Source organism: Amphiprion ocellaris, chromosome 16 (assembly GCF_022539595.1).
Source record: "Amphiprion ocellaris isolate individual 3 ecotype Okinawa chromosome 16, ASM2253959v1, whole genome shotgun sequence".
Lineage (NCBI taxonomy): Eukaryota > Metazoa > Chordata > Actinopteri > Pomacentridae > Amphiprion > Amphiprion ocellaris.
Genome location: NC_072781.1, coordinates 29,238,853 through 29,264,383, shown reverse-complemented (window position 1 = coordinate 29,264,383; position 25,531 = coordinate 29,238,853). Strand labels below are relative to the sequence as shown.

Sequence of the window (25,531 nt, the reverse complement as noted above, 5' to 3'; positions counted from 1 at the left end):
TCTTCAAACATTTTATACATCTTATCCTACCTATGAGTAGAACATTCTAGGAACTAAATGAAAACTTCCCACTGATAGCATTAGTAGAACCTTGCAGAACATCTTTCTGAAGTAGAGCATTCTATTACAGCATGTCTTCCTGCCTATTGTTTCCGTGTGAAGTAAACAAGTTCTGCATAGAAGAAGGTCACGGCAGAACCTCCACATCACTGCTGCTGCCACCTTCACAGTGAAATATTAATCAGCGGTTCTCTGCAGGGCAGAACCGGCAGTTTGAAGCGGGAATAAATAGAAGATGTGACCCCGTGGCCCCTGCAGATGGAACATGAACATGCTTTGGCTCTCCGGAGTCCAATGATTTATTCACATCATCAGTCCAACGCTGCAGCGCTGCTCGACCTCGACTTCATGGTTGTTGTCCACCAGCACACTGTTTTCATATAGAACATGGGAATCTGATGGCAGAACATTTACAGAACATTAACTCCAGCAGAGCAAACTTCCGTCTGCATGCAGGAAAATGCACATATTTGTGAGCAGACATACAATAATATCACTCATACTGCAAACTGACAAACGTCAAGTTATCTCAGGTTAGAATTTCCTAAGTTTCTTTAAAACAGTGTAAAGAACAGCAAATATCTGTGAAATAATGCTATTATTTCACAGATACTTATAGATTATTATTATAAGTAAAAGAATTAAAATAAAATAATAAAAACAGTAAAATAAATTTGTAATGTTACATTCATATATTGTAAAAAAAAAATATATCCATATTAAAAAAGAGCTTACTGCTTCTCCTCAATATACATAATTTTTTTTTTTTTTTAAAATGGCAAATATTTTTCAAAAGTAGTATTTTCTGATGAATCAAAAACAGCAAAAAAATGACATTTTGTGCTCAAATGTTGCAAGAACACACTATTTATTTAAAATAGATATTTTAGTATATATATATATATATATATATATATATATATATATATATATATATAAAAATAAAAAATTGTATGGTTTTACTAATTATTTGTAATTTAACAAAACAGATCAAATTTCTACAAGAACTGTTTTAGAAATTATTAACCATTTTCCGTCCTTAATGTAAATTATTCAAATAATGGCAAATATTTATTAAACAACAATATCACTGGCTGCTATAAATACAGCAAAAAAATTATTTTACTTACATTTTTTTATGGCTAGCATGTAAATTACAACATTTTTGTGATTTTACTGGATATTATGGGTAATTTAACAAAATGAAATACAGTTAAGTATTCAAACACAAATGCATTATTAAGTGCATTATTTACAATATATTTCAGTACAATACAAACGCATCAAGTATAAAACTATAATAGCTGTGGATACAATACAAGATAAATAATGTGCATATACAGAGATTAATGAATTGTGGCATAAACAGGATGAAAAATACCAATATAAAGTCAACTTACCAGAAAAAGCAGGTAAATGGACTGTTATATTACTGAATAGACTTGATGCTCAGTTCTAACCCAAACTGTCCTAGTTCGGTCTTTTATTCTGACATTTATTTAATGTAAAACCTCAGGGAGAACTTTGAAGTGTGTAGAAATTCCTCCTGCAGCAGCTCTACACACAAGATTCAAATTTAGCCTCTTTTATTGTGATTCCTACCGTGTCAGCAGCACAAAATATATCAAAAAGAGAATTCCATCAGGCATTTTTTTAAGATTTAAAAAGTGCAGCAGCAGTTTTAGAGCTCGATATCAGCCAATAGTCTGAATTCATAAGCAGAAGGTCAGTGGGAGAGTTCAGGCCGGAGCCCCGAATGAAAGGAGGAAAGTTAACCAGAAACTAATGCCTGTCGTCCATCTCTGCAGAAAGTTCCACCAAGTTCAGCTCAGAAGTTTTTGTATAATCTTGCTCAGAGAGAAATGGACCTGAAATCACATCAGCTTTTACCTCAGCGAAGGAAACATCTGAGAAAACGGGGTTTTTTTGTCCACATTCGTCTGTCCATCTATCTCTGCCTTCCAGATACTGGAGGTTCTCCAGCTTCCTCTAATGATATTAATCCAGACAATAAATCAATCTGATGTTCCATCGGATAAGATGCATCAAAACGTTTACATGGGAAAAGAGGCATTGAAAACAGTCTGGAAAAATAAATCTTTAAACACTGAACATAATTAAAAACTATAAAAACTGAAAATAACAGCAAATATCTGTAAATAATGACATTTTTAGATGATTTAAAGACACTAAAATACATATTGTAAAAGAACAAATCACCCATGAATTTAAAATTATGCATTTAAAATCTGTGATTTTACTGGATATTATGAGTACTTTACAAATATGCTCCATAACATCTGTCATTTTTAGGTAAATCCTGTATGTATAATTAGTTTTACAGTATCTCAGTTTGACCTGAAGGCTTCATGAGTAAACTTGGTCAAGAATTAAAACCCCTTTTCCCTGAAGAGCTGCTGCAGTTGTGTTTCTTTGGACAGTTTCATCCCTTCAGTAATTTCCAGATTATTTTTTTCTCACTAAAACGGCCTTTTGAGAATCCGTCTCAATCATCTCGATGTAAAAACCCCAACAGCTGTCATCGTCGCGGTTTTCCAAGGTCTGAGCGTCGCTAAATAAAGCCTGATTGATCGTCTATTAACGCATCCGAAGGCAACTATGATTTACTTGTTGGGAACAAACAGGACAGCCTCCATTTTTCTCCACTAATGGCATCCCTCTGCACCATAACTCTTCTTGTCTCGGCGTATTCAGGCTCCATTAGACGTGGCATCCATTCAGAGGCCGGAGCGTTAGCGCTGCTGAACGAGCAGAGCGGTAACTAAGAACAGGAAGTGTAGCAGGACGGGCGTGAAGAGGTGTTTGCTTCCTGTAGACGGGACCTGAGTTGTTGTTTTATTTGGTTAATTTATCAGTAAAGTAATTACACTTACACTTGATAAAAATGTGAAGGCAGATTGGCCCCAGAGATGGTGTTTGCTGATGTAAAATGGCTGCCCGGGTGCTGTAAACAACAACGTTAGAAATTAAAAAGTGGGTAAAACAAATCTCAGAACCGTGTTTAATTCTGCGAGACGGCTGTGCGGAATTAATTCAGTATTAACTGTGTCTCTGTGAATATTGACTCTTGGCAGATATTTATTCTCGCTCACACACTTTCTTCTACTATTCCTTCTTCATCTTCTGACAGACAGACGTGTGCATGAGCTTTATTTCCCAGCAGTCTCTGCTTCAGACATTAACGTTTCCTCTTCCTGTGTTTCGTTTCTCCTCAGAGAGCAAAGAGGTCTACAAGAGACAGGTGCTGTCAATCACCTCTATCGCCATGGCGATCAGCCTCCTGGGGACCCTGTGCGTGGCGCTGTACTGCCGCAACAAGTAGGAAAAACACGCACAAGCATGCATTTATACAACAAAAACGACTTTTCTTCAGCATATTTAGTGAAATAACAGTTTTAGATTCAGTTTTGATGATCTTGGGTGTAGACTCGGTTCCATACAAGCTTCAGTAGCCACACTGTAAAAGGTAAATAAAGTCATCAGTTATCTAAATGCACTAAAGCAAAGTCTAAAATCTTAAGGATTCAAATTGTAAACATAAAGTTAAGGTGACATATTAACAATATTTGTAATCGCATCAACTTAATATTCTGTGTAATTTAAACTCAAATGCCTGCATTACATTACTCAAAACTAAGTTCAGTTTGAGGTAACTTTAGTGAAATTTGCTTGATAACTTCATTTTTCTGTACCTTGAGGTCCAAATTCTTTTTTAAAAAAAAATTTGTCAACTTGAAAATGCACAGATGAAAAATCTAAACTTTTAACCATTCAAATTGCAAACATTGAGTCAAGTTGACAAAATAACATTAATAATTGCATCAACTTAATACTTACTTAATTACTTACTTTTTCATAGCTTATTTGAATGAAATTGAAACGAGAATATGAAATGTGTTCCAGAGGCATTTTTCTTCTATTTGCAGGAAGTCTCTTCACAGCCTCACATCATTCAATAAATCAAGCGTACGATATTAAAACTAGCTCTACGTGTGAATCACGTGTCTACAAAATGACATTCCTTAACAACTAAACTGCATTCTCATTTACATCTTAAAAGAAACTGATTTTTGGTTCTGGAACAACACAAGCATATTTTAGCACCTGTGTTGTAGCAATGGAGGCTTTTATTTTGAAAGGGCCACAAAGTCCACTTTAGAACTTTGCTGTCTGTTGTTTTCACTCCCACTTTAGCTAGCTGTAGACACCAAAACAAGGAAACTATTAAGTTTTAATTGACTTGTTCACAGTTACAGCTACATGTTAAAAGCCTAATTGAGTTTAAATGCCAAAATTACAACAAAAATGGTGTTAAATACAACCCTTTAACTAGACTTTTGAAGGTTCTTCAAGTCGAAGCCCATCCAGCACATGAAAAGGAGTCACAGCAGAACAATAAATTAGATTTAAAACGTAATTTAGATAGAATACCTGAACCTAAACACAGATCGAGCTCTTTGCCGTCCATCCGCCCCAACCTGCTCCTGCTGAAACTAGTGCAGTTAGAAATTGTGGCATTTAATTAATTAAAAATTTGATTTAAAAATCCCACTGCAGGTAATCCAGCCAGTGTTTGTACTACATAAGTAGTCAAATAACAATATAGTTGTGTAGAAGCAGGTTAGTTTGCTTTTGCAGATTAGATAATTTGATGATTTTCTGACTTAAAATTGCAGCTTATTTGTTCAAATCAAATTATATGAGTACAAAATTATCATTAAAAATGAAAATGTAAAGGATAAAAACTGCAAAAATTAAGACCTACGTTGTATTAAACTTAGTTTTCCTTTTGTTATATATTTATCTGAGTAGAAATAGATAAAAATACAACTTCAATATAACAAATAAAAACACCAAACACTGTATTTGGGTGTTTTAGCTTCAGTTTCAGCTCCTTGGATGGATTCATTTTTTGACATATAAAAATATTCATGAATGTATTGACAAGTAAATTAGCTGCACTGACAAGTCATTTCATCCCAGCCGTAACTTCCACCGAAGATTTTTATTACTTTCAGACTCACTTCACCGATAATATTTATGATAAATTTCTCGCCACAGGTCCCAAAGTAAGCAAAACGTTGGAGTGTTTTGGTAATGAGCCCTGCTGGCAGTGGGCTCAGCGAATGCCCACGGAGACTTTTAGTTAATTTAGCAACACGTTGGAGGCATCAAACATCTTGAAGCAAATCCCAGCTCGGGTATTTTGGGACAATTTGTAAAGCTCATTAAGTGCGCACATATTCATAGCCTATTATCACCTAAAAGGTCAGCTCATGTGGCTCCTGCTCGGCTTCTTATTTTCATACTACTGCAGGGAGGAAGTTAATACGAGTGCATAGCAATTGGCATATGAATGGTCTATCTGAAGCAGCGAGGGTCAGACATCCGGTGCAGAGTCGATGGAGCGTGCACTGATAGATGGCTCTGTAATTCCATAGGCTTCCCTCTGTAATATAATGATGTGAGCGAGCGGGTCGGCCTGACAACAAGATAATCGGATCAAGGGGTGATGGACAGGAGCTTTCAATGAATCCGTAATGGAGTCGAGGGAAGTCGCCGGTTCGGTGGAGAAGATGCAGATCTGCAGGAGAGAGGAAATGTTAAATCTGAGCAAGCTAAAGGTTTTCTGACAGAAACGCCGCGAAATGAAAGACAAACGTTTCACGCTGTTGCCACTGATCTTTCGGAAAACGTTCTCTGAAGACTCAGATCTTCATGTACCAATATTCTTAAAACACTTCTGAAAGTTGTGCTGAGAACTTTTGTCGTCATGTGACGGTAGAACACTGCAGGCAAAGTGTTCCACCTTATAACGTTTATATGAGACGTTTTGTTATTGGAGGACTTGAAAGCATCTTGAAAACGTTTTCTGAACGTTTTTGTGACGTTCTTCCTTTCATCCTCTGAATGTTGCAGTTTATGTCTTTCAGCCTCATAGAACATTATTGGAAAAGATAAATATCTTTGAAAAGTTCTTTGAATATTAGTTTAAAACTTTAAAACCCTTTTAGAACTTTTAGGTAATGTTAACGAGCGTTGTGGGAACGTTCTCTACAATCATATGTCTTCTTGCCTGAAATTGTTTTGTTCTAAAAATTTTCTGAAAAAGTTCTGGCAGTATTTTAAGCACAAAAAGTGTTTTTTTAGTTCGAAAAATGTTTCTTTAAAGATTGAATAATGTTCTCTGAAGACATCCTTAGATCTTTATGCACCAACATTCTTAATACGCTTTTCTGAAAGTCGCTTTGAGAACATTCTCCCTTTGTTGGCATCTAACAGGTGGAACACTGCAGGCAAAATGTTCCACCTGTTCATTGTTATTGGAGGACACGAGAACATCTTGAAAACATGTTCTGAACATTGGTTTGAGAACATTTTTCCTTTCATCCTCTGAAGGAGCAGTTTATGTGTTTTGACCTCATAGGAACATTATTGGAAATGATAAATATCCATGAAAAGTTCTTAGAATAAAACTTTAAAACATCATTACAACCTTTAGGTAATGCTAGCAAGCGTTGTGGGAACATTCTACTCATATAATCAACTTGCAGCCTGAACTGTAGCTGGAGGCTGATTCTGAAAAGCATTTGTAGAAGATCATTCACATCCATCAGATTTATTCCTGTGCAGCTCGACGTGCAGAACGCTCTGATTTATTCCTCATATGAAACAAATAAGTTGGAAAAAGTTAGTTTGACGATGAGAAAGAAAAACTTCCTGCAAACAACGGGAGGATGCAAGTTGATATACGAGCAAACATAAATACTGGATGTTTGTTTTGACTGCAGCTAAAGCGTATGCTTCCATCACAAAGGGCTGCTTCCCCCTTTTAGCGCTCTAAAGCATCAAATAAATAAACAAGCAGATTGTGAAAAGGCTTCAGAGGAGATAATGGACATTTCATATTAAGCAAACGCTTCTTTCCAAAAGTGGTGCGGCGCCAAATGTCGCAGCCTTGCTCTGGGAAAATATAATTAAAGTGGCAGAGAGGTGGAGGAAGAGGAGCTTAGCATGAGGTAAACACTTCATTACATGGCTGTCATTCAGCACAGCGACTGTAAAGACTCCTTCAGGTAATGAGCAAACCTCTGCAGCAGCATCATGATACCAGAAGACTGGAGCTATTTCCTGCAGGTCGGTTCTAATTGTGAATAACAATTAAGAGCATGCAACCAGTCAGAACAACAAACCAGCAGACTGTCTTCCACATCAAGGGAAGGAATCTGGTCTAAGCATTCCACTTCTTCTGCCACGATTATCTCCAGACCTCCTGTTTGTGAAGGCAGCTGAGTACCACCAGATTAGGGTCAAACTCATTAATAACTTCAGTCCGACGGTGTGTTCTTCAGTAAATCTCACAAAGTGTTCAAACACGTCAGATTTCAAACATCGTGACACGAGTTACTAAACAGAGTCAAGCTGCATCATGTAAACTGTCTTTTAATTACTGTTTAGGGAGCAGTTAAGTCAAGATGTTCTGCAGTCAAAAGGTTCTTCAAATGGTTTATTTCATTCCTCAGAACACGATTCTCCTTGACCTCTGACTCATTTTCTTTTAAAGTAAATCAGAGGATGAATGCAGGAGAAAAACTTGCAGAAAAAAATGAGAAAAGCAGCAGCATTTAAATGCAAACGTTAAAAAAAGTCAGAAATTCCTGAAGGATTCATCTTGTTTTTACAGTTTGAAACACAATATTGTGACTACAGCTGGCAGAGAACTTACTGACAACACTGGAGAACATTACCTACAAGTGATGATCTTCTAAAGAAAATGTTTTAGTGAGATGTTCAAAGAAGGTTTAAAGAGTATGTTCATTTCCAGTAATGTTTCTTTAAATTACAGCACATTACAGATCACAGAGTGTCTACAAATGCACAAAATATTTAGTCACAGGTATCTGGAGCTGAACGATATAGTATTTTACTTTGTAACAAAGTGTTCCAAAACTGAGAAGCAAAATGACAAAAATGAGACACAAAGCGGCAAAAAATTAGACAAACACGAGTCACAAGAGACAAAAAAGTAGGCAAAAAAAATTACAAAGCAACAAAGAAAATGGACAAATGACAGAAATGAGACAAAAAAATTACACAAATGACACAAACGAGACCAAAAATGACAAAAGCCAGAAACAAAACAACAAAAAAGTAGAGAAACAACACAAGCGAGACAAAAAAAACACTAAACGACACAAACGATACACAAAACAATGAAGAAAGCAAAACACAAAATGACAAAAATAAGACAAAAACCACAAATGAGACAAAAAGGAAACACAAAATGACAAAAACCAGAAACAAAACAACAAAACATGATTCAAACAACAAAACATGATTCAAACAACAAAAGTTAGACAAAAAAAAAAAAAAACAAGACAAAATATTACACAAATGAGACACAAAATGACAAAAGAACAATGAGCAATCTAATATTTTACTTTATGATCACAACAACTTATGGTCTAGAAATTATCTTAAATTTATGGTTTTACAAATTTATAATTTGCAGTTAATGTCTTTTCCATAATTTCTACACTTTACAAAGTCGTCCCATTGGGCCCGATTGGACCCACTGGAGGGCCGCTTTTGGCCCGCAGGCCACATGTTTGACACCCCTGATGCACTCAGTCATGATCGATATTATTCACTGACCAGCTGCCGACCTGAACACCAATTTACCTGTCAGTGATCAGAACTCACCTTAAATCCAACCTGAACCTGGTTCTCTTTTGGTTCTCTTTTGGTTCTGCTGCAGGAGGCGCAGAGAGAAGCTGCAGGCCCACCTGAAGGAGAGTCGCAGTCTGAAGAACTACACCACTAATGCCCATAATGGTCTAGAAGTCAAGATCAGAGCCCCCAACACCAACCTGCAGATGCATGAGGTAAATACTGTTTTTACTTTTTCCAATTTTGACTTTCTGTCTGTGTTTTATGTGTTTATTAGGCAAAGATGCTCAAACTCTGGAAAACTGTTGTCATGTGTTGTACTTTACTTGGATATTTCCACTTTCTGCTGCCTTATACTTCTACTTTATCACAGTCCAGGGTTAAATATTGTGCTTTTTATTCCTCTACCTATGTATTAAATACCTTAAGCAATTTTGCAAATTTAGTTTGATACCAGGAAATGGTATCATTTTTTGCGACCTAATATTGCTGATTCAAATAAATCTTTATTGAAAAATGTGGAGAAATTCATGAGCTACACAGCAGATGCAAAGATATAAAGCCATTTTTTTATTCATTTATTTCTAGTTCCTGTTATGTTTTTCTCCACTGTGGTTCATTTTTCACTGCAATCTAAAGTCGCTATGGAAACAGAACAACCATGAAGAAGGAGAGAAATGTCTTCTGTGTAGGACGACCCAGTTAAAATGACAGAAATCATTTTAAAAAAAGAAGGAAGAATTGATTATCTGTTTTACAATTTCTTTTTTTAAAAAGGAATCCATATGTCTTACATTTTTTCAAGTGTCTTAAGATGTTACGAAAACTGGAAGTCAATGGTGACTCAGCATAATATAGATATTTTACTATTGACTTTTTGAATTAGTTTCCATGCTTGTATGTAAACACTTCCTGCAGTTCAACTGAAATCTCCCAGAACTTTTGCCATGTGACTCTTGGTCATAGCTGAGTCACGAATGGCTTCACAGTGTCACTTAGATAAGCAGAATTTTTCGATTTTTACAGCATCCACAGACAATAAATTATTTATTTTCTGCAAATTTTTAAAGGAGTTTTGATGAAATATCTTGATTTTAAGCTTAGATTGGGTGAAGTTTCCCAATGAGTAGTTCAAGGACTGTCAGAAAGTTGAAAATCGAACACTTCTTTCTGTTTTTACAGTTTCTCGCTGTGATAAATGATGTTTTTTTGTTTTTTTTTTAAAAGAGACAACATGCTTTTCAAACCTATCAATGGCTTTTGGGGTTATGAGGGTTTATATAATCCAAAAATATGATTTTTTAAAAAATGCCTTTCTATACTTTTGGTACTTTATGCTGACGCTGATAAATTTGTACCTCTACATCAGACTTTTACTTGTAACCGAATATTTCCATATTGTTGTAATGGTACTTTTACTTAAGTACAACGTCTGAGTACTTCTTACACCTTTGCCAATGACTTTTAAATATAAATAGCATCCTTTCTCAGCCCTCCTTCCCCAATTTTAAAAATCTTTATCCACAATCACTATCAAATAAACCAATAAAATACTTTAAAAATAATATATACAATATATATAAATATATATGTGATATATATTTACATCTATGTGTTTCTGTAATTACTGGCATCTTTTTTGAAGGTTGCTGAGCATTTTTCATTGGCTGAAGCTGGCTGTTGTAATGTTTTACTCCATTCCTGTTGCATAAAACTGTGAGAGCAGGTTCAATAACATCAGTGTTTGCTGCTTTTCAAATCTCCAAGAAGACTTATTGTACTTCAAACCTCTCCAGGGTGTCCTTCATCCATGGAGCTCAGCGCCGTTCATTTCCTCCTCTCAGTCAGCTGCTACTCACTGAATTTTTACAGGTAGATTTTTTTTTTAATCGCCTCAGGACTTTGGGGGTTAGTTATTATTTTTTGGTGCCATTATTTGGCATTAACATGAGCCAACATGCACCTATTATAAATCTTCATCTGCAGCCAAGAAACGCTCAAGAATTCTGGCAGCAGCGTCCCTGAAGATACGATCGCACAGAGACATAAAACCTCAGAGGATAATCAGTTCATTATAACTCCCTGAAGTTTACAGTTGGACGCTCAGTGATGGAAATTCAAATTCCACTTGTGGAGTCGAGAGTCTGTGTGTGCTAATGTGCATAAATTAACTTTAAACAGTCCTGCATGGTTATAATATGAGTTTAATCTGCACACATGAAGCTCAGCTGGATGAATTTTACATTTTCCTCTGAGGGCGTCATTCAAATTTACAATGAGGCAAAGTATTCATAAACACATTAATGTACACAACATGGATAGATCAGAGTGTGGGAGCAGCACAGAATCCACATCCAAAGAGGGATCATTAAAATTCACACTGACGGTTCATGATACAGTTGACAGATTTTTCCTCATTTACACAAACAGAACTGAACACTGATAGAAAACTGAATAAACAGCTTGAAACTAAATACAATCTGAGGTAAAGATGGAATTCTATGGACTTTTTTTTCTTGTTATTATACCGATTTTTTTTATTAACCACATGAAAATACATAATTATATATATATTAAATGTTATACATAATAATACAAACACTATTATGTTACGTTGAAGAAAAGTAAGGCAAATAAAATGCAAACTGTGCTAGTAATAATAACAATAATAACAATAATAATAATAATAATAATAATAATAATAATAATAATAATAATGATAATAACAATAATAAGATGAAAAACTATGTTCGTATTTTGCAATAAAAATTAGTATTTAAAAAGTAAAAATATAGCATAATAATAATAATAATAATAATAATAGTAATAATAAGTTGAATACGTATACAATAATTCTCATAATTAAAATGATTCTTATACTTAATTATAATTAATAATAATATGGATATGAATGTGAATATCAATGATAAGAACAAAAATAATAACAACGTACAAAACTGTGCTAGTATTTAACAATTAACAATGAAAATTAAAAGTCTAAATACAGGATGATAATAATAATAATAATAGTAATGATGATGATAATAATAATAATGATGATAATAATAATAATAATAGTAATGATGATGATAATAATAATAATAATAATAATAATAATAATAATAATAATAATAATAATAATAATAACAATAATAATATAGAGGGAATAAAAGAAATAGGCAGCATTATTTTTGGAAGCCTTTGTGATGTTTTTTTTAGATCTGAGAAGAATATATTACATTTATGTATATAAGATCTGCCCTAGAATGCATCCTCAGTCCTGTACATCCAGTTTAACAGCAGCCTGAAGGTCTGAGACTTTCTGTTCATCACATAAATGTGACACGTGTTGAGACCACAAAGTGACAGTTTGGGTCCGTAAAGTGACTTAACGTGAGTCAGCAGGTCTGATGGCAGCAGAACTGTCCTCTCCGATATCAGCCTCCAACATCTGAACCAGCTGGCAGACGGAGCCTGAAAGTAATCTGTAAAATGTTGGGCTGGTGGAGATGGCATGTCAGGTGAGTCTTCTCCAATCAGCATCAGGCTCACTGGGATGCTGAGGACAAACAAAGAGGCTCTGCTAAGTCATGGAGATCAGACTGGCAGGGAACCAGACGTCTGCACGGATTAATTACCCAAAAAGACGGATCAACAGTCAATATTATCCTGACCTCCAAGAGAAATGTTTATATTTCAGCAGCCAGGGCATCATATTTCAATGAAATTTAAAAATTAACCATTCGCTTATGCAACATTCTTTAAAAATCTAAAAATTCTGCACTCTTTGGCTCAACCGTGAAGCCGTGACTGGCCGAGCTGTGGCCAACAATAATGTGACAAAAATTCAGGAACTTTTTTAGCAGAACTCGGTTGAACTGCAGGCTGTGTACTCAGATGTAGACTCTGTTTTTTTCCAGTGCTCGTAACATCTGCTGACATGTGGGAAAATGTTGTGCACATTTAGCCCGTTTTTTTCCAATTTTTGTTAACCTAAATGATCACAGAAAGAGAAACTTCTCCTTTGCATTTTTTCTGAAAAAAAGAGCCAACAGTGAGCAGGTTTTGGGGTTCAGAGGTTTATACTCTGGTGTCTTAGCTGTTGAAATAAATTACTTTTCCTTTTAATTGTTCTTGTTATCAGGCTGACGTATGCTTGCATTGTTATTTAGTTGTTATTAATTATCCGTTCTGCCAGTGAAACAAAACACAGTCATAAAATTCCATGATTTGCCCTGAAATCTGTTTAAAATGACTCCTTTGGCTTCTGTTTTACTAATTGCTCTGTTAGAAGCAGCTGTTGAATTACTGATTATTGTTTATGAATGTATTTTCAGGCAAAACACGGCTGATCTTTTGGGGTACAAATGCCACCTTTAAATCTCGTTTTATATATTTAATTTCCGCGGGCGTCTTTGGGGAACTTGTGCATGCAAATGTTTGTTTTGAGCCTACGCGTCCAGAATCGCATTGATTTCTGTCTGCAGGCAATCAATTACCAAAATTTTCTGAGCTACAAGTGCGAGGTCAGTGAGGTTTCTGGAGCAGATATACGGAAAAAAGCCAAACGCAGCAGACTGATGGGCCGAATACCTGCCAGGAGTTGTTAAATTTTAGAGGCCTTTCTTCACTACAAACTCCTGCATTCATTCTGACACATCTGTCAACGTGTCCTTTGAATTTTTTTTTGCATTTACTTTTAGATAAAACCCCCAAATGATGTTGTGGGTCCTTGATGAAGCTGCAGAATATTTCTGTAATAGAGAACAAACACGTCTGATGAGTGCTGCAGGGCTTTTTGTTGGACATATTTGATCAAGTGATGAGCTAAAGAGTCAGTCTTTGTCCGTCAGTCAGGTTTTAGAACCTGATCATGAATTCCTCAGGTGTTCCAGAGTCTGGTACTGAATAATTAAAACTACTCTGCAAAATTTAACAATTTTTAATAGTATTTTTCACTAAATATTGGCTTATTTTACCCGTTTTGTTAAATTACAGGGGGAAAAAATCTTAATTTACACATTATCCATTAAAAAATCTGAAATTTGTATTTTTATAGAAGTTTTTTTCCCAATATTTGATTGTAAAATTACACCATTTTACTGTTATTAAACCAGCAAAAATGTGTTATTTTTAAGATTGCTTGCCATGATTTAAAATAAGAAATATGTAAGGATTGAAAATGGGTAAATAATTTTGGAATTTTCCCTGTTATGCTAAACTTCAGTTAATATCTGGTAAAATCACAAGAAAAAAGTATTAATTTACATTTACATATTTTGGTTAAATTACACAAAATAACCAGGGAAATAAAGAAAAAAGTATTCATATACAGGTCAAACATAAATAACAATAAAAAAACAAACACATTTTTGAAAATAGCCACATTTTGTGCTTTTACAAAAAAATTGTAATTTTTATTTTTATATTGACCATGAAGTTAATTTATTTAAATCAGCAAAAACATTATGTTTTAAAAATGGTATGTCATTATTTGAAAACAAATTTTATATATTAAAGACCAGAAAAAATATTAGTTAAATATTTTTTTAAATGTTTACTGTTTACAAGAATTTGTAATTTTTAGTTTTTATATTGACCACATAATTATTTGATTTAAATGAAATATTATCTTTTTTAAAATACTATATATGTTAACATATGTGTGTGTGAATTAAATGTTTTAATTTAAAGATTGGAAATTAAGTTATTTAGTTAATTAATTAAATAGTTTTAATAATTAAATTTTACTTTTCTAAATATTTTTCTCAATTTTCAAAAATCACACCTAATATTTTGGAAAATCATAGAACTTTTTTAAAATTAAGTTCAAAACTCTGTATTTTTATAAACAGTAATTTGTTATTTTACAGTGTGTTCCATACAATTACAGCAATTTAATTAATTTAAATATCAATATTTTACAGACATGGACATTGTTTAATACTTTTTTAAAATTCTTTTTTTAAAGAAATAAAGCATTAAATAATGTCCACAACAAAACTCTGTATTTATATATATAGTAATTTGTTCTTTTACAATGTGTGCCAAACAATTACACATATATAATTAATTTGAAGATCAATATTTACAGATTGTTACCATTATTTTCACAATTTTTACAGTTTTTAAACATTACAGTATTCCATCATTTTTGACTATAGTTTTTCTGGCGTCCTTGCAGTTGGATTTTCAAGTTTTTCTTTAGCAGAATTGTGTTTTTAGTGTAAGTTTTGTCCTTAGACTGCTGTGTGTGTTTGTAAAGCTGTTATTGATGTACAGCGTCTCTGCACAGATCACAGAAATCATCTCCTGCTCTGTCCAGATATTCTGTCAGCGTTAGAGAAACCTCATTGCCACGGGCAGATGCTGTATGTTAGTCGCCATCTCAGAGATTAAAACCTCCATTTCTGCGCACGCACACACACACACACACACACGCACACGCACACACACACACACACACACACACACACACACACACACACACACACACATCCATTGATATAAGCCATTACATGCACCCTTTGCACCACTAATGTCCAGGCTCAGCGTGAAGTCACTGTCAAAGCGATGATTACTTTTTGCTGCTTGTGTCTGCTCACGTTTGTGGAGCTAAAGAGTTTCTTTGCCTGCAGCTGTGCAAGAGAATATTACAGTTGTATTGATGACCTCTATAAGCAGTCAGTGTTGCCGGATGACGCATGCACACAGCTCCCAGTTTTTCCACAGGCCATCTTTCTTAAGCCTAAATCTATTTTCAAACTGAGACAAAATGGACGCTGAGACTAACACCGGCGGCGTTAACAGATTGGAGCCACTTTTCCCTCTTTGAGCGCTTTCCTGGTGTCCAACTGATAAAAAAAAAGTTAACTTTATTCTGTCTTTAAGTGTAAAACTGAAGCTTTTCAAAGTGAATAAGTGCTGACATTCCTTCAGTCATGACAAGTTGAGGTGATTGCAGCACCATCTCTCCTAATCATGAATTAATTAGCAACACATCCATCTCTGTTTCAGTAATCGAAACCCGTATTCTTAAACCACTAATGTAATTTCCCCCCTTTTAAACTTCAGGGTTTCTGCTTTATCGCAGGCTGAGAGATGAACAACTTCTCGCTGGAAGTTTCTGTATTAATTAACAGTCTGGATGTTCAGCAGAGAATACAAATACAAACAAACTGCCCTTGTTGTGGCATTAACTTTGAATTTCTTGATGTTATTTTTTTTTTGCGTTTTGAGTTAAGCTTTGTGTGCAGATGTAGAGACGACCAAACACTGCAGCCTCCAACCAGTGTTGTTGTCAAACACGGTGGTGGCAGCATCATGTTGTCAAGCATGGTGGTGGCAGCATCATGTTGTCAAGCATGGTGGTGGCAGCATCATGATGTGAAGCATGGTGGTGGCAGCATCATGATGTGAAGCATGGTGGTGGCAGCATCATGATGTGAAGCATGGTGGTGGCAGCATCATGATGTGAAGCATGGTGGTGGCAGCATCATGATGTGAAGCATGGAGGTGGCATCATCATGATGTGAAGCATGGTGGTGGCAGCATCATGATGTGAAGCATGGTGGTGGCAGCATCATGATGTGAAGCATGGTGGTGGCAGCATCATGATGTGAAACATGGTGGTGGCAGCATCATGATGTGAAGCATGGTGGTGGCAGCATCATGATGTGAAGCATGGTGGTGGCAGCATCATGATGTGAAGCATGGTGGTGGCAGCATCATGATGTGAAGCATGGAGGTGGCATCATCATGATGTGAAGCATGGTGGTGGCAGCATCATGATGTGAAGCATGGTGGTGGCAGCATCATGATGTGAAGCATGGTGGTGGCAGCATCATGATGTGAAGCATGGTGGTGGCATCATCATGATGTGAAGCATGGTGGTGGCAGCATCATGATGTGAAGCATGGTGGTGGCAGCATCATGATGTGAAACATGGTGGTGGCAGCATCATGATCAGGATCAATGCCGGAACTGCAAACTGATTTGAAGGGGCTAAATACTTGTGCAGTTTTATATATTTTATTAATCAACATTACTTTGTAGAAATATGTTTTCACTTTGACATGAAAGAGTCTTTTTTGTGGTAAATTCTTGTCAAATTGACCATGATTTAATGTTGAAAGGCATTAAAAACAGGGAAAATCTCCTTTTAAATGCCACATATTCCAGTATGCACCTGCTTCAGCTAGGATGGTGTCTATGTATAGTGTAAATTTGACTTACAGAACAAAGTGGGTCATGGTTTTGTGAGTACAAATTACCGTCTGGTCACATAACCATGACAGGATGTGTGATGCTAATGAGGCTGGTGTCCTACCGAGAGGTCCTCAAAGAGGGATTGTGTCGATGACAACCTTGTTAGTCAGACATCAAGCTGGAAATTTTATGTAAGGAAAAGACATAAAAGTACATTGAAGCAAAAAAAAAACCTGCTTTTGCCTTATGTTGCAAAAGTGTAGAAGTTAGTGTCTAGACGATGGCGAGATAATGCTGAGGAGAGGAAACTGTCAGTGCTGCTAGATGCAAACCACAGATAGGTGTTGGAGGTAGATAAGAAATCAAACCTTCCCTCACATCTTTAAGGCTTTTAAAAGTTTAAACACTTTCTTGTGCTGTCCTGTGAGGAGATGTTAACCGACTGCCTCGTCACTGCGAAGAGCAGAATCAAAGAGACGCTTTGTTTCGTTGCATGGTTGCGTCTGCAGAGATGGAGATAAACATAAAGAGAGTTAAAAAGAACGAACCTACGCAGCACCGTGGTGGAACTGATTTAGATATTCAGTCGTGACGGCTGCGAGAGGGACGAAGGAGGGATCAGTGTGTATGAGAAAGAGATTTGAAAAGGGATGGAAAGCAATAAAGGGAAAGATGTACAGCAGAATGCAAGAAAATGAAGGACACACGATGAATCTTGCTCAAAAAAGACACAATGCATAAGTTTCCACAGCATGGAAATACAAACGTCGAGCTTCAGCATCAAGTACAATGGCTGTAAAATCGATTTTTCTCATCTAAATGTTAAAATATAGCCTCACATTTACACAAAGTCTACACCGATTGTGCATGGAAGCTGTTTTTGTGCAACTTAATTCCCTCTCCATGTGTTTAAATTCCTAATATTCCTTCATTTATCGCTGTACTAAGAAACACCTGGAGCAGATTCACTAATCAACGCTGTGAAAGTCTTATTAATGATTCATTTTGTGGTATTTCTGTCATATTTGATGCAAACACAACTTTACAGAGAAGATAGGATGGAGAAGTGGGTTGATACGCAAATGAAGGTCGTGTATACGTCGCAAAGAAAAGGCCACCATGATTCAGAATGATTTAAATAATTTAAAGGTTTGTAATGTGTAATATCCTCAAGGATTAAGGAGATTATATTCATTTCTGTGCTGCTTTTGATGGAGATGTCATTATTTGTCCTTAAATAACATCAACTTGTTAGTAAGATTTGCGTTATTGCCATCTACAATGTCATTTTTTCTCCACCAAGGAACGCGGCAGAGTCATGTGACCATTGCCAGTGGTTTGTCTGTCTGTCTGTTTGTCTGTCTGTTCTCAACATTACTCAAAAACTGACTAACGCATTTGGATACGTGATGGAATTCTTCCCAATCTGTAACCCAACAACGTTCTTGTTGTTTGTGTTTGTCTCCTCAGTACTGTAAAAGAACCTCCCAGCCTCGCCAGGGGAACGTGTGTGAGTCCAGCTTCGCTCAGTGCAACATCTCCACCACCGATCCGCCCAGCAGCTCCAGAGGCGGCGCCAAACACCACAGGTTGGACGTTTAACTGTGACGTTCCTCTGCAGGAGTTAAATGCAGTTTGCAGCCACGACTCCAGTGTCCTCCGCTGTAATCAGCCCAAACTCAGTGAAGAGAGAAATTGAATTATGCACATTACAGAGCAGCCAAAACTAATTGCTGATTCACGGAAGAATGATAGTGATTAGAATTAAGGCTATAAACATGTTAATAAGCATATCTGTAGCAGACGAGATGGGACAGAGATAAAATGTTGGAGCACATGATCACAGGAAGCTTTTTATCACGCTGATCAGTGAGTATTCACTAGCAGAACACACTAGAACCCACTAATACCCACTTCTGAGTTCTCACTTTTGCCAAAGCTGGATGTTCTGTTACATTTCAAAATTTTCCTGTAACGTGATTCAGTAACAGAGGAAGTACATTCTACCTTATATTAAACATATAATGTACACATTAAAGGTGGAACATACAGCCTTTGAGTTGAGGGAACATATTATAGAACATTCTTCCATTAGACATTCCCACAATAATGACAAAAGAAAGATGCTCTCAAGGCAACATTCAAAAAATGTTTTCCAGATGTTGTCAAGTATTACCAAAGGTGGAACATTCTGGCTGTAATGCTATGAGGATGTTTCGGGGATGTTCTTGAGGAACACATTACAGAACGTTCTTCTATGAAACATTCCCACAGTGTTCAATGATAACAAATGAAGACAGTTGCTAAAATAATATTCAAAAAGTGTTTTCCAGATGTTGTCGAGGCCTCAGATGACGGAACGTTTATGGTACAGAACATTTTAAAACATTGCTGTAATGTTATATCTGTTAAAGGTGGAACATTTTGCCCTGTTGTTGAGGAAACACTTGATAGAACATACTACAAAATATTCCCACAATGATAACTAAAAGCAGATGTTCTCAATGCAACAATCAAAAGAACATGTTCAAGATTTCTTGTGCTGAAATATATTAACAATGGTGGACAATTTTTTTGTTAAGAAAATGCAATGAAAAATACACTATTTGATAACAAAGGAAGGATGTTCTCACTGCAACATTCTAAAAATGAGATGTTATCAAGACCTCAGATGACAGAGCGTTCTTTAGAGTTGTAATACATTCAGTGTCTTAACCTTTATATCAGGTTTCGTGTTCGTTTGAGTGAAAAGAAACTAAACTTTTCTCGACCCAAAGGGGAGAAATAAGTAAAAATGAACACATAATAGATTTTTTTTTGAGACGTTCTCTTTCATCACAGCTCAGTTGAGACGTTCTCCTTCTCAGCCTTTTTCAATCTACCTGTTACCGCTCTGTGACTCCTGCAGCAGTTGGAGGTTAATCGGCCTTTTTTCAAGTGGATCCAGGCTGCAGCTGAGAGGAGATTTTCCCAGAACAAACCCAGAAATACGATCAGACGACCTCCCAGCCGCAAAGTCCACTCCTCTAACCTCTGGACCGAACTCCGGCGAGACTGTTCTCCTTCGCCTTCTCCAGGAGGTTGATCATGAGATTACTCGGCTCCAAATTACATCCTCACTGGGTTTATTTGTTCGCAACTGCATCCGCTTATGCAGAGGCTCGGACGTTATTGTGCCACAGAAAAAAGCTGTCCCCGGCTAACTCCATGTTGGGGAAATATCTAATTTAAAGGCTTCCATGTGAAGCTCTGCTATTTAGAGCCTGACTATAAGCCTCCAGTCGTTGAGCATGTTTTTAGTGCAAATCTATCCGTCAGAACAGCAGAGCTGAATCCGAACGAGGGCTTGAAGTGGTGTTTTTGGGCGAGAAATTAAATCTAAACCCAGAATAAGAGCAGGATAAAGGGGGAATTTGCTACTTGAGTAAAGTAAGTCACACACATGCTCTCTTTTGAGGGATTACGGAGCCGCAAATCAACCTTTTCCAGAGTTCCTGCTGCTAAAACTCTGAACTTGGCACCATTTTCTGACTTTTTTCCAGTGAAGTTTTATAGAATTTGGCAACTTCGCTTTCCTTTAAAAAAAAACTTTTCCTCGTTTCTGCACCTTCATTTAAACATCGCAATCAACTAATTGAAAAAGACTCTTTGTTTTCCCATCAGATGCCAAAAAAGAAAATGTGCCAAAGAGCCGCGAGCCACAGATATTGTTGTTTAGCTTCTTCGGCTCCTCAGTTTCTTGGATTGTTGGCTATGAAAAGACTTTGAATCCTGTCAGATATCATATTTACTGTCTCTTTTTGTTTGCCAAACTGCTGTTCCACCCAAAGAGTTAAAATTATTTTATTCAGAAGACTGTCAAGTCTGCTTGTATATTTAATCCTACGGCTATAAATATTAATTTTTGAACACTTTGCAGCTCCTTTATTTATCTTTGAATGTGTCAAACATCACATATTTTTTGTCTTTTATATATTCTTTACCTAAAAAACAAACTGCTGTGCCTCCAAAAGAATTACATTTTTTGGAAAACAACATGCAAAAACTATCTTTCTCAAAAAGTAGTAAAATGTGCTTTGGTAGTTGATGCTACAGGGGAAAATATGAATTTTTTTTTAAACTTTGCATTTTATTTATTTGTCTTTTAAAACTGGTTGTACACTTCAAACACCACATGTACTGTTTATAGCTGTCTTTTTTTATATTCTTTGCAATATAATAATTTGTGCCACCAAAACAGTTAAAATTTCTGGAAAACAACATTCATGTGTCTAAAAGATTCATTTTTTTCTCACGTGTTTAAAATCAACCATTTTTGCAGTTTGTTTTAGTGTTGCTTCTTTTTAGCCACCCAATCATATATTCGATGGGATATAATTTGCCACCGTAATCACCCAGAAAATGATTGAAAAGATTCAAATATGTTGTATTTTGACCCCAAATGTGTTGTTTTTCTAAACCTTGTGAAGTGGTTTTGTTGTCCAAAGTTAACCAAGCTTCTAATGCAGTCGTCTTTTTAAAAGTGTGAACCAAAGCCTGATATTTTCCAAAAACTAACTACACAGTTTTGGTGTGGAGACCGCAGCAAAAAGCAAATAAAGTCAAAAATAGACAGTAAATGAACATACAAATGACCATAAGATGAGAAAATCTAAGATAAAATGAACTTTATTAATCCCTCACAAGGGATATTTACAAGTTATAGCTGCTAGATTAGAAATTAGAAGTGAAAGAAGCAATACAAGAAACAAAAGAGTACAATAAGGCTCAAAAATAAAGATATAATAAAGACGATATAATATAATAAAGATTACAACTAAACTTAAGTTTGTGCCAACTTTTGCCTCCGTCCTCCTCATTTTCTGGAATTTGTGGCTCTTTAAAACTACTTCCTACACTGTAGCTGAGAACATTTCAAAACAAAATTGCATTTATTCCGAAACTTATATATGAATTCAGTTAATCTGAATCACATTTTTTTCTTGTAATAAAAATAACACAACATATGATTAATGATGATAATTTATTAATATCTTTTGTTTTCTTCCTAGAAGTGGTTCGTTGTCTCACAGCCCCGACCAGAGAACGATGGCAGCCCATTGGTCAGCTCCTCGCAGGACTCCGCCCATTCCCAGAGGAAGGCTGAACCCGATTGGAGGAGCCAAGTACTCTGGCCCCGCCTACCAGCACCTTCAGGAAGTGGACTCAGCTGAGAAGGAGGCAGAAGCACAAAGAGGGTGAGAAGTTACTGGAAGTCCTGATTAAAACTAGTAGCAAATATTTTTTCTAACTTAAAACAATATAAAACACTAAAATAATTGATAGAAAATGAGAAAAGTGGAAATTTGGCAACCATTTTAAACATATTTTCCGTCTCCATAATGAATCTCCTGTTCAAGAGAGAATCTTTGAAGAACAATTAAGTCAATTAGCTGCTATAAATAGTCTTTAAATGTGTGTGTATGCTGACATATATCCCAGTATTATTGTCTAATACAGTGTAGTGAAGTTTAATGGGTTCACTTTACATGCAGCTCTTATCAAATACCCTTGACCTTTCTAAATATATATATATATATATATATATATATATATATATATATATAAATAATACCAGCACTTTATGGTGAAATACATGTAAAATCATAGTAATTTCATCATCCAAAATATGTTTTTGCCTTGATATAAAACCTAATATACAAAATCTGCATTTATTATCATGCAGTAACTACATCTATTGTTTTTCCAATAAAATTTTATACTTTTCTTTCTATGTTTATATATATATATTTATGCTTAAAATATGTGTAGGTAACTCTTATAATAACTGAGATAAGAGCTTAAAATTAAGGTAGTGAAATAGCTTCATACGACTAAATACACTCATATGATGTATTTCTATGCATTTGCTTGTCTTATTTCTATATAAAGGCTGTTTTAAGTGCAGCTTCTCGATGGAGGGTATTTTTATTCTCTCTGGTTTCTTCTCTGCTGTATCCTCCAAGTGCTGAGTCATTGCAATGAAACCCACTGACTGAGAAATACAGAGCTTTGGGTTTCATTTCAAGAGTGGATATTTCAAAGCCAATTCTAAGAAAGAAAAAAAAAGAAACAGCCCAGCCTGCATTTCTTTTTTTAACCTCCTTTACTCCCCCTCATCCCTTTTGTTTTCCAATCTGCTGAGCAAAGATAAAAACAAGGTCACGCCGCGTCATGGTCTGCAGTTCAAAGCCTCGCCTGGTGCTTTTAAGGACCAGATCCAAGCTGCACATCTGCATCTTTTGCACCCTCGCTTTTACTTGTGCGTTAAACTCCGATCATCAGCGCTTTAACGTGACAGCGTAGCAGACTGACCAATAATTAAACCACAGTGTTCAGATGTAATGCAGCAGGGCGACGCCTCGCAGACAAGCCAGAGAAAATGCAAATGATGTGCAGGAAGTGTATTCGGTGTGAAAGGCTGCTGTGCTTTGACCCATTTCTTGCTGGATGGTGAGTCAGAGTTTTACCCACCTGGACTGGCAGGTTTCACTTCAGGCGTCCTGGTCCCAGATCAGGACTAAGCTGCACATGACCTACATGCATAATAGAAGACAGAGCACAAGGACACAACCGGACAAAACAGTCTTGAACATATAAGAACAGATACTTTAGGTGCACTGAGTTTCCTTAACCCTGAATCTATATTTACACAGGAACATGTACCTGGATACGCTAAAGAGTGACTCATGGGCTGCTGGTAATCTCTTTAGGTTCAGATCTGGTGTTCTCTGCACAACCTAAAGGCCCTCATAGTCCTCAAAAGTCCAAATCATTGTAAAACAGCTCAATGGAATCAGTTAACATCTCAGTAATTTAATGTAAATATATCCATAGACTTCATTTAACTCATTAAATGAATTAATTAGTCAGCCTCTGATCGACATTGAGTGTTCTCTGGTTGGACCGAAGTGGAACAAACACTATTTTGTAGGTGGACCATTACTGCATCCTGAGCTTAGCAATGCAAACAATGATTGTAATTGTCCAAAGTAAAGATAAGATAAGATAAATTTCTTTATTTCTCCCCACTCCAGGGGAAATTTACATTGTTACAGCAGCTTTATTTACAATATATACAAGGGTGGCAAAATTTTTTAACAGAAAAAATAAAAATAAAAATAAAGTTTAAAAGTGCAGAGATGTGCAGTGCAAGAATGTCAGTGCAAAAACAAGCAAGCTGGGCCCTTTCTTCTTAAGTGATTTTTTTGAAGATTCTCATTTAGGTGTTCTCTAGGGGTGAAAATGTCTTCTGGTTACTATGCTACAGATGTAGTACAACTACTGTAGTCTACAAATTTGGCCCTTTTTTGTTTCCCCGTCATAAAAACATGTTCACTGTACTGTGTACTGTGGCAAAGTAAGCCATAGTTTGGTACGAACAAATGAGTGTTTAATTTTTCAAGCATGTCCCACAAACACAATTTTGCTGGGACACCATTGCTGCATCCTGGGCTTAGCATCACCAAAGATGATTGTAACTGGTCCAAAGTAAAAACAAAGAAGCCAGGCCATTTATTCCTCTGGGACTTTTCATGAAGATTCTCATTTAGAAGTTCATTGATTGGCGAAAATGTCTTCTGGTTACTGTAGGTGTTCTTTGCTGTCCACATTTGGCCCTTTTTTATTTCCCTGTCATAACAACATGCTGCAGCAAAGTCGCCTATAGTTTGGTACAAACAAAAGTTTTATTTTTCAAGCATGTCCCACAAACACAGTTTTGCAAGGGCACCATCACTACATCCTGAGCATCGTCCAAGATGATTAGAATTGGTGTAAAGTCAAACAAACAAGCCATAGTATATTTTTGCCTGCTATTTTTTAAAATTTTATTTAAAGGGGACCATGTACAGTATTAAACAAAAATGTTTCCATTTGATGTATTGCACCAGAGTTAGCTTTAAGCTAATTTCCATCTGCAGTCCCTTGGTATCATCCAGATCCTCACCCAGGGTATCTCTAGTTACTGTACGTGCCCTTTGCTGTCCAAATTTGGCCTTTTTTTCTTTAGTTTTTACCCGTTGAGCATCTGTGCCCTCCACTGCACGGCATAAAAATTCCCCGTCATGAAAACATGCACAGATGATGCATCAAAATCAGCCACAGTTTGGGACGAACGGATGAGCAGGTTGTGCACAAAATACAGGAGGTCACGCTGGCTTGCTTACTCACACATACACTCATTCAGTCAGCTGCACACACACACTCTTACATTCACTCCTGCCGGCTGAGTCATTGACCTGCACACACTCCATCACTCGCTCACCTACTCATTCACTCTCCAATGTAAGATTCCACACAACGGCAGATGGACGGACGGATAGCGGCATCAGTGTGGTCGGCCGCGTTGCCATGGAGACATTTGAGAAACAGAAAGAGTAGAATCTGCTGCGACACGAAGGTAAAGGGCTCCAAAATAAAGTAGAAAAAGAGGCGGCGGCAGCAGAAAGGACGTGAAGGAGGAGCGGCAGATAGCAAGCGACAGTTGGAAAACGCTTTAAAAGAAAAGGGTTGCCTGTTCTCTTCTGCGTTA

General features: G+C 36.3%; 1 protein-coding gene across 2 annotated transcripts in view; it reads left to right on the top strand.

Annotated features, from left to right (window-relative positions):
* LOC111579075 (pro-neuregulin-3, membrane-bound isoform) overlaps nucleotides 1-25,531 on the top strand; it is a 464,743-nt gene that overhangs the window by 432,257 nt on the left and 6,955 nt on the right. Inside the window, exons 5-8 of one of the 2 annotated variants that reach the window (XM_055018709.1) lie at nucleotides 3,297-3,399; nucleotides 8,840-8,966; nucleotides 18,430-18,548; nucleotides 22,014-22,196. In XM_055018709.1, coding sequence (XP_054874684.1) covers nucleotides 3,297-3,399; nucleotides 8,840-8,966; nucleotides 18,430-18,548; nucleotides 22,014-22,196 — 532 coding nt within the window. Of the gene's footprint in view, nucleotides 1-3,296; nucleotides 3,400-8,839; nucleotides 8,967-18,429; nucleotides 18,549-22,010; nucleotides 22,197-25,531 lie in introns of both variants that reach the window. The other variant, XM_055018708.1, reaches the window with a different exon arrangement.